Genomic DNA, 9,567 nt, shown 5'->3' on the forward strand with positions numbered 1-9,567 from the left:
AGCTCAGGGAGCTTTAGGTAATTGCTGGATTTTAAAGAGCCAAAACAAGTGTATTATAAACTCTCATTTCAGAAAGCAGACTTTACACTCTATAATTTTGGCAGTATAATCAGCCAAGTTCCTGTCATCCAGGAAACCTTTGGGACACTCATCTACACATTCCAGTTTTTCCTTTTTATTATAGATTCCTGCTATAAGCAGAAATTGCCACATATTAACACCAACAATAATTACAGGGGTCTCAGTGGAAAAACTGAGATTAAGTGAGTCCATGTCACCCCATATAAAAAACAAAAATAGTGGGGCATCTTCTTTTTACCAGGCTTCCTCTCTTGACTTTAGATATAATTTAAAAAACTCCAAGTCAAGATTAGGTAATATACTATTTTATTTAAAAATATTGTTGTTTGCCTGCTATAATATGCCAGTGGCCAGTTGAGGCAATATTGCAGCATTCTTTCATGTTACTTGTCCTGGCTTAGGCCCTGCTAACGTCTGTAAATAAAATACAGTACATAAAACAGCAATGTGAACAGGCTGTAGTGGGAACCAACATTCTTGTACTCTATTTGTGGGAGCCAAAAAGTCCTGATCTACAATGTTCAGTAAAAAGGGAGCATGCAGAGGAGGCAAAAGTCAGTGATGGAGGGAGAAGAGCTGGCCTATTCCTTTGAGTTATAAATCAAAAAGGTAGGAAAGACAAACAGTTGTTTCAACTCTTTTTTTTTTTTTTAGGTTCACCATGGGGGAGTGGTTGCAATGTGCTTGGAAACTGAGCTAGGTGGTAAAAAAAAAAAAAAAAAACAAAAAAAAAACTTCAAGTCCTCTTTTACAAACCTAAGAATCAGCAGGAAAGGGAGAAGAGAGCAAAAAAGGTGTTTTTTCAACTGGGGTGCTGGGTTTTGTTGGAGGGTAGGGAGTTGCTTCTTTTTTCTTTCCATAATTTAAACTCAGCCTGGGGCAGAAAATTTTGTGGCTGATTTATAAACTCATAAAAGTAAGACCGTACATTGTAAACACTGATATCAACTTTATAATGTCTACTAAGCACTGATTTATCATAATCACTTTCCTAATATCCTTAATACAATCCTCTTTTGTTATTTCTGAATTTCATTTCTCTTGGTACTTCTGTTACTAGTTTTCCCCAAACTATCCTTTCTTGAAAGTGGCCTTTCTTGTGGCTATTTCCCGCTCCAACCCTCCTACACACAAAAAAATTAGTGAACTAAAAACTTTGTCCAATCACCAATCTATGTCTTCATCTAGAGATGTTTTTTTTAACTACACCAGCAGAGTATATTCAGGTTTTCACATATATAAAGAAATATACTAAAATTCTCCTTAACTATATATGACTTCTAAATTTAAATGGTATTGCTTTTAATTGCAACTTTAAAAAAAACCTATTCAAACTTCAAAATAAATGTAAGGATTTTAAAGCAAATTTCAATAGTTAAAGTGGTCTGGCTAGGCTTAGATAATGGCATTATTAATTGTATAGCCTTATCAAACAAGTAGGGGTTTCTGTTGTGTGTGTATTTAACTTTTGAGATTCTTCCTTTTTAAAACAAGCAAAACCACTGAGTCGATCTCCCTTTTGGTAGAAGGCTGGTCATAATACCCACTGAAGTTAGAATGCACTGCACTTGGGTTGGTTAGAAGGGTATTTCAGAACAATATAGGATAGACTTCCCTCATTTTTTTTCTTTCCACCAACCTTTCCAGGGCTGAATGCCTTTCCTCCATAGCATACCTTATGGCCTTATTAGAAGCAAGGATCAGCCTGAGTTTGCGTTCTCAGCATGCCAGTACATGGCTCTACGGGTGCCAGCCTGTAGTTATGTTGTAGTTCCAAATCAGATTTATATATGTGACTATTCCCTTTGCCTACACTTCTAAGTTAAATCTACTAATGGTGTTAGTGGTAGCCGTAGAGTTCAGGAATGTAGACTAGAATTCAGTAGAAAAGCAATAGAGCACTTCACTTCTTCAGTGAAACTTTGCTAGGTTGCTGCTTTGTTCCTGCTAGGCAGCGGAGTATCTCACAACCTCCACATACATGGCCAGAGAGTGCTTTCTGGGGGCAGGGAGGAAGGTCAGAAAGGCCCCCAAACCCTGCAAAGCGCCCTAGATGCACTGAAAGCACAGGGCCATCTGCATTTTCTAGTGATGCCACATTGGCTTGAGCACCCCCTGACTTTCATCTCCATGGCATCATAGTGCCAATGGAGCTATGCTGTCAGGGTTCCAACGTACATCTGGATGGTTATGCAAAATGAACATGGGCCATAAACAAGATAATGCAGCTACCCTTGACCCTGCTCCTCCTCCTTACACATTGCTCTCTGGCCCTATGATGGATCCTCTGTGGGTCCAGGAGTTGGGAAGACAATGCTGCAGTGAAGGCATGCACACATCCCTTTCTGATGTGGGCAGGGCCAGATGGCATGCATGCATATGATACTTCAAACTAGCCCATAATTTGGCAGAACAAACTATCTCAGTTTATGGATGAGGCTAGTGACTGGCAGTGCTTTGAATTCACCTCATTCTGAGGAGGAGCAGTTCTGAACTACTTTAAATGTTTAGCAAAATAAAATAAAAAATGTGATGCTATTCTTTGATCTACAGAGTACACATGTTCAACTCAGGCAAAAGATTCAATGCTATTTTGAGAGCACAAATGCCAACCAATCCAATAGATTCATAAAGTCCAGGAGGGATCATGGGGTTCTAGTATACCTAGTCTATGCCATTTTGTTCTCCGTAGATTCTTATACCACACTCGTCACTGTAGCATCTGACCATCTTCTAGTAGTGTATTTATTAAGGAAAGTGACTAACACCTGTCACATGTTTTGTTCTCTCATCCTCTTCGTAGCCAAATCTTAAAACCACCACTCCATCCTTATTTTCCTTGACCTGTCAGCCACCTTTGACTCTTTCACTTGTGCTCTTCTCTTGAAATATTGGCCTCTCTTGGCTTCTCTGACTCTGACCTTTCCTGGTGGTTCTCCTACCTCTCTAATTGCTCCTTCAGCATATCCTTTGCAGGATCCTTCTCCTTCTCCTCTCCCCCAACTTTCTGTCAGGGCTCTATTCTTGGTCTTCTCTTCTCCCTCTACATCTTATCTCTGGGTAATCTCATCTGCAAATACAAATTCAACTACCGTCTCTACCCAGACCTTTCTCCTTCTTACCAAACTAAAATCTCAGCTTGTCTCTCACATCTTGTGGCAGTCTAGCTGTCAGCTCAAGCTATATATGACTAAAAGAAAGCTTTTAATCTCGCCTACCTCCCAACCAACCCTCCCTACTACCTCTTTTCTTGATCACTTTGGACAGTACCACCTTCCCACCTGTCACTCAGGCCCATAACTTAGGTGTCACCTTCAACACCTCTCTGTATATCGTCACATCCAGGCTATGTCTAAACTTACAGATTTTGTCTGAATCTCTAAGATAAACAGCCTTTCCTACCATCCACGCAGCTAAAATTCTTTCATCCAGGATCTCATTATCTTGCATCTCAATTACTGCAATATCCTTCTCTTTGGCCTTGACAAAACAATCTTGCCCTGCTTATATCCATACAGAATACAACTGCAAAGATCCTTTTTCTAACCTGTCACTTTGTCACCCCTCTTTTTGCATTCCTTCATTAGCTCCACCTTCTGTATCACATGAAACATAAGCTAATTATCTCTTTCAGAGCCCTCGTGGCTTGTCCTCACCTGACCTACCATCTCTTACTTGTTACTGAGATATCAACTCCTGCCTCCAACTGGCCCATGATGCCAGCCTCCAGCACTATCTTGTTAAATTTTCAAACAAGATTCATTGTGCTTTCTCCCTTACTGCTCTGATACTTGGGAGGATCTCCTAGTTAACATCCTCAAAGCTACTTTGTTATCCTCCTACAAATCCTTCCTTAAGTGCTCCTTTGCCATGATGCCTACAAAAGTCTTGATAATGATTAATCCTCTGGTGTGCTGAGAGCTCTGTCTATCATGGTGACTAACATTATATCATTGTTTCCTGGTACTCCTCCATCTGTCTGTCTCTAGCCATCTGCTGCCTCTTGTCTTATACTTTAGATTGTCAGCTCCTTGTGGGAGGGACCATCTTTATGTTCTGTGTGTACAGCACTTAGCACAGTGGGGTACTGGTCCATGGCTAGGGCTCATAAGTGCTGTGATAATATACAGATAATAATAACTGCAACCTTGAACTTGATTTGAAATACTTTGGGAAGCCATTGTATGGAGTGAAGGACTCATTTGACGTGCGTATGGTTGCCTTTGTTGCTGAGGAGAAACACTGCTGCTTTCTGTTCTAGTTAGTTTTGTAAGTTGCACAGGCATATCATGTTGCTGTAGTCCAATTGAGAGATGGAGTGAATAACTGAGGCCAAGTCATCATCTGGTGGGATGGAGTCTTACAGCCAACTAGAGATGATGGAAAGTGTTAATTACAGATGCTGCTGTGTGAGAGCTCAGTGTCCGCGAGGAATCAAAAAAAAAAAAAAAAAGTCCTAAACCATGGTCTGAATTGACCAGTTGTGGGTATGTCTCTTCAACCAAAGGAGACGGAACCATGGCTGCAAAATTTTAAAATGCTATCCTCTTCCCTCCAGCATCTCTGTCTTACTCAGGTTCAGGTTCAGCCAGCTGAATAGAGTATATAGAAATTGTTCCATTTGTTAATTTTCCCTCATTTTTTTAAAATGGTGCCTTTTTCCCAGTCTGAATTTGTCTAGCTTCAACTTCCAGTCATTAGATCGTGTTATACTTCTGTCTGCTAAATTGAAGTGCCCTCTATTACCAGATTTCTGTTCCCCATGTATGTATTTACGGACTTTAATTGTCACTCCTTAATCTTCTCTTTTAATAAGCTAAATAGATTGAGTTCCCTGAGTCTGTTGTTATAATACATGTTTTCCAATCCTCTAATTATTCTCATGGCTCTTCTCTGAAGCCTTTTCGGTTTTACAACATCCTTTGAGTTGTGCACAGCAGAACTGGACACACTATTCAGTAGCAATGGCACCAGAATCAAATACAGAGGTAAAATAACCTGTCTACTCCTACTCAAAATTCCCATTTATGCATCCAAGAATTTCTTTAGCCCTTTTGGACAGAGCATCAGGGTTTGGAGCTCAAGCTCAGCTGATTAGCCACCATAACCCTCAAATTGTTTTCAGGTACTGCTTCCCAGGATAGAATCCCTCATCCTGTAAGCATGACCTACAGTCTTTGTTCCTAGATGTATTACTTTACATTTGGCTGTGTTTAAATCTATATTGTTTAGTTGAGCCCAGCTTTGCAAGTGATCCAGATTGCTCTGTGCCCGTGACCTGTCGTCGTCACTATTTACCACTACCCCAGTCTTTATGTCCTCTACAAACATTATCGGTAATAATTTTGTTAGCTTCTAGTTCATTGACAAAAATGTTAAATAGCATAGGGTCAAGATCTGATATTGTGGGATGCCAGAAGAAACACATCCACTTAATGATGATTCTCTGTTTATAGTTATGTTTTGAGACCTTTCAGTTATCGAGTTTTTAATCTTTTTTGTGTGTGTCAAAGTGTAGTGTGGAATGAAGTGTAGTGTGGAATGAAGTCAAATTCCTTATAGAAATCTATTACCTTTATCAGCCAAACTGACGATCTTATCAAAAATAAATATCGAATTAGTTTGACAAATCTGTTTCCCAGAAATCCATGTTCATGGGCATTATGTTACCCTCTTAATTCTTCATTAATTGAGTCCAATATCAGCCATTCCATTATTATTTAATAGCAATAGACCTTACTAAAAAGAATTTCCCAATTTTAAAGCTGCGTTAACTAAATAGAGCAGTAAACTTACGGATTTTATAATTTTTCAAATATTGATCTACTTTATGTATTAGATCTTTACTTTCTTCACCAACAGAAAGAGGGAGTGGGATGCTAGAAAAGAATGTTTCTTCGTAGTGTTATTCTTGATGAAAACATCTTTTAAATACAAAAACGATGATTTAGGAAAATAACATGTTTTAATTAAATCTATTATTTGTTTACTAGAAGTACACTAGAAGAACCTCAGTATTCTTATGTTTTAGAATATGCTGTAATGCCTTTAGTGTTTAAAGTATCAAAATAATGTATCTGTTTTCTGTTTGTGTCATGCTACAAGCTGATTTTAAAGGGATATAACTATTTTCGACATCTTTAGGTGGTTTCTGAGAATTCAGTGAGGAAGAATTTAATAATATCTTGGCTTTGTTTCACTTCTCGGTCATTGGAGGCTTCAGTATGTATTGCAGTTAAAGTGTTATACTAGGCTAAACTCTGTAAAATGCTAGCATTTGTTCTTCTTTTTCCCTATCATCAATCTTTCACACTCATATCAAACCACTAATGTATCAGCAGATTTCCCAGAGCTACTGGTTAAAATTACCTTTGCTTTTGGTAAACTATGAACCTTCAAACCTCAGTGTTTTCAGCTGCCCCCTGCGGATTCTGTGAAGCCTCTTTCTGGCACATTTCTCACTGCCAGTTACTTGTTTTATGTTTTAGAGCAACAAAAGCTGTAGATCTGTAACCTGTTAAGAGCCAGATTACTATTAAACTTGTTTTTCATTGTTAAATGAATTGTGCCAACAGAAAGTGCATCAGAACACTAAATCATGATATTTATTAATAGGTGCAAAGAGTGAAAGTTTTGAAGGCATTGTTTTCTCTGGAAATCTTGAGTTCAGATACAATTTAACAGTTGTACAAAAAGGATAATAAAAGTATGAAATGTGCTGTGGTATATCAAGCCAAATTGTTGTGTAATCACAATTTTTAGTTTCCTTTTCTCACCGCTTTTTTTAAATTGGCAAATTTACATGGTATGTTGGAATAAAAAACAATGTCAAACGCATAAGCCATCTGTAAGTATAGATGGCATTATGTCATATGCAGTACATAGGTTGTCAGAATACCATCATTAAACTTACATACTGTAAAAATATTGTTCTTGGGAAGTTAGGGTGGAATAACAGTCTAAAAGTTTAAATAAACCATTCTTTTCCCTTCTACTTATTCTTCTGGCTGTGTTATTGAATTTGGTGTTTGTAAAACTTCCCCCCCACCATCAACCCTCCCATTCATAGGAAAGAGACCATCCCTTCTTGACCGTCCTTGGTTGTGAGTAAATATAAACATCCTGAGAGGATGGACGGTTTTCTCTCAGTAATCTGTCATTTTGAGATGCTCTTTTCTACCCCAACCCACCTTTCTTTAAACTCTTGATTCACAATTGTGATGATTCTGCACTCAGGCCAATGCTGAGAGATAATTTGTGGAGTTTGAGCTGATGCCCTCCTTTTCCGGAAAGTGAGGATGTCTCTTTTTAAACAATTGCAGGATCAAATCCTCCTTGTGATACAATATAGGACCCACATGTCTCTGCATATCCAAGAAAAGATTTTGTTCTGAGCCTCCATTGATCTAGAGTGTAGTTATCAATGCAGTTCCCAAAGTTAAATTTCCATCCTAGACAAAACTATAAATTACCAGCAGGCATGGGCTGACTGTGATGATATGGTACCAATATCTCTAATTTTGAGAATTAGAATTTTCACCCTTGGAAATCCTAGAAATATCTTACTCTGTTACTGAAAAAGTGTGATAATACATCGGTGAGTCCTCAGCCCTTACAAAATACGTAGTACATTATGATGAGAACAACAAAACAAAAAAGCACACTTCTGGGAATAATTAAACAAAAATATGGATCAAATGGCTTTTTCTATAGAAGCAAAACATCTTGCCTTTTAAATATAAAGGCAAATCTTGGTTATCCAAACTTGTGATATCTGCTGCCAAAATTCATACAGAGAATTTATCTCAACCTCTAGTTCTGAAAGGCAAAAGTAAATGAGAATTATTTTTTTAAGGATTTAGACTCAATAAAACAGAATGGGGTTGTAATCTTTTAGTTTTTAAAAAACTAATGTTGCCATTTGTTAGTTAATGTACTGATCTAAGTATTCTTCTAATTTATAAGATATTTAGCTTAAAGTAAATTCAGTATTTATTAGATTCAGCTCATTCCTATTCAGTACACATTGCTTACCAAGAATAACTACTTGGCCATTCCCAACAAAATTCAAATAAAAAATGAGTGAATGTCTTTGTCTTCAGTTGTCAAAGTTTGAATTTATTAATTACTGTTGTTCCAAAAAAAAAAAAAATTGCAGCGGAGTTGAGAATAAAGTTAGGAATAAGTTGATAAACCAGAAATTTCCACTGGCTTTATTTTTTTGCAACTTTGTTTTTGGTTAATACCCATCGGTCAACACTGAGCTTTAAAATATTTTTAAAAAGAAGAAATAATTTATTGAAGATTTAAAGTTTTAGAGAATTCTTCTAAATCTCTTTTCAGAGAGTTCAGTTTGGAATTTTTTTGATTGCTTCAAACAAAAAACAAAAACCACTTTGAAAGTGTTTTACTGGTTTTTTTTCGATTACAGAAAAATTAGTGATAATTCAAAATAAAACATCTTCTTTAAAATAGTAACATTTTCAGAGCTAATATGTTTATACATGTATGTTTGTATGTGTGATTTCAACTGCTACATATGCATCTTCACATTAAAAAAATTGTATTTTATTGTTATGCATGACTTTATATTTATTATCATGCATGATCTATATATAAGATAAGAATACTTTTGCACCCTAAATATTACAGTATTTACAATGGTATAGATTTCAGGATAGCAATATTTTTCATTTAAAAATACTTCTGCGTTTATTGCAGTGGGTACGCCTTATTACATGTCTCCAGAGAGAATACATGAAAATGGATACAACTTCAAATCTGACATCTGGTCTCTAGGCTGTCTGCTATATGAGGTAACATTGATAAATCCAGAAAGCTTAATACATTGATGTGCTTTTGGATTATTAGATGTATCAGTATCTGTTCTAGGATTCATCTCTATATTTTGCTTCTTAACGAGATAGCCATTTAGTGAGAAGCTGCTTTTAAGCTAAATATAAGTATAGATGGCATTATTTTTATATTTAACTATGTGAGCTTTTCAGTAATTTCAAAATGTTATGATTGACCTGATCAAGACTTACCTTTCAGTGAACTTTCTAAAAAGACATTGATAGTAATTTGTTGAAGATTTTAGGCTTAGTTTGGTAAGGATCATAGTCTTGAATGTCTAATGTAAAGCATATTTTTTTTCTAAATTTCTCTAAATGTTTTAACTGGCTTTAACAAAATATAACTATGAAAACAATGCATATATGCATTCAGCATATGTAATAGAACTGATTGAGAGTATGTGGTTAATTAAAAACAATTGAAGTATATTTTTTAACTCAAGTTTCATTTGTTTGCGGTTATCTGAAATCTGACTAACAATAAAAAATGAGACTACAGTGCACACATATTCATCACTTCTTGGTTTAATTTTTATGAGCATAGCTTTTGAAGCAGCAGTTAAAGAAAGATTGGCTTATCTTCAGTTTTCTTTGCTTGCAATTACGGAACTCTGATACATTTGTTAATCTC

General features: G+C 36.4%; 1 protein-coding gene across 5 annotated transcripts in view; it reads left to right on the forward strand.

Annotated features, from left to right (window-relative positions):
- NEK7 (NIMA related kinase 7) overlaps positions 1-9,567 on the forward strand; it is a 128,217-nt gene that overhangs the window by 103,053 nt on the left and 15,597 nt on the right. For all 5 annotated transcript variants that reach the window (XM_074961183.1, XM_074961187.1, XM_074961188.1 and 2 more), the window contains one exon: positions 8,803-8,897. In XM_074961183.1, coding sequence (XP_074817284.1) covers positions 8,803-8,897 — 95 coding nt within the window. The remainder of the gene's footprint in view (positions 1-8,802; positions 8,898-9,567) is intronic.

Source organism: Natator depressus, chromosome 8 (assembly GCF_965152275.1).
Source record: "Natator depressus isolate rNatDep1 chromosome 8, rNatDep2.hap1, whole genome shotgun sequence".
In the NCBI taxonomy this organism is placed as follows: Eukaryota; Metazoa; Chordata; order Testudines; family Cheloniidae; genus Natator; species Natator depressus.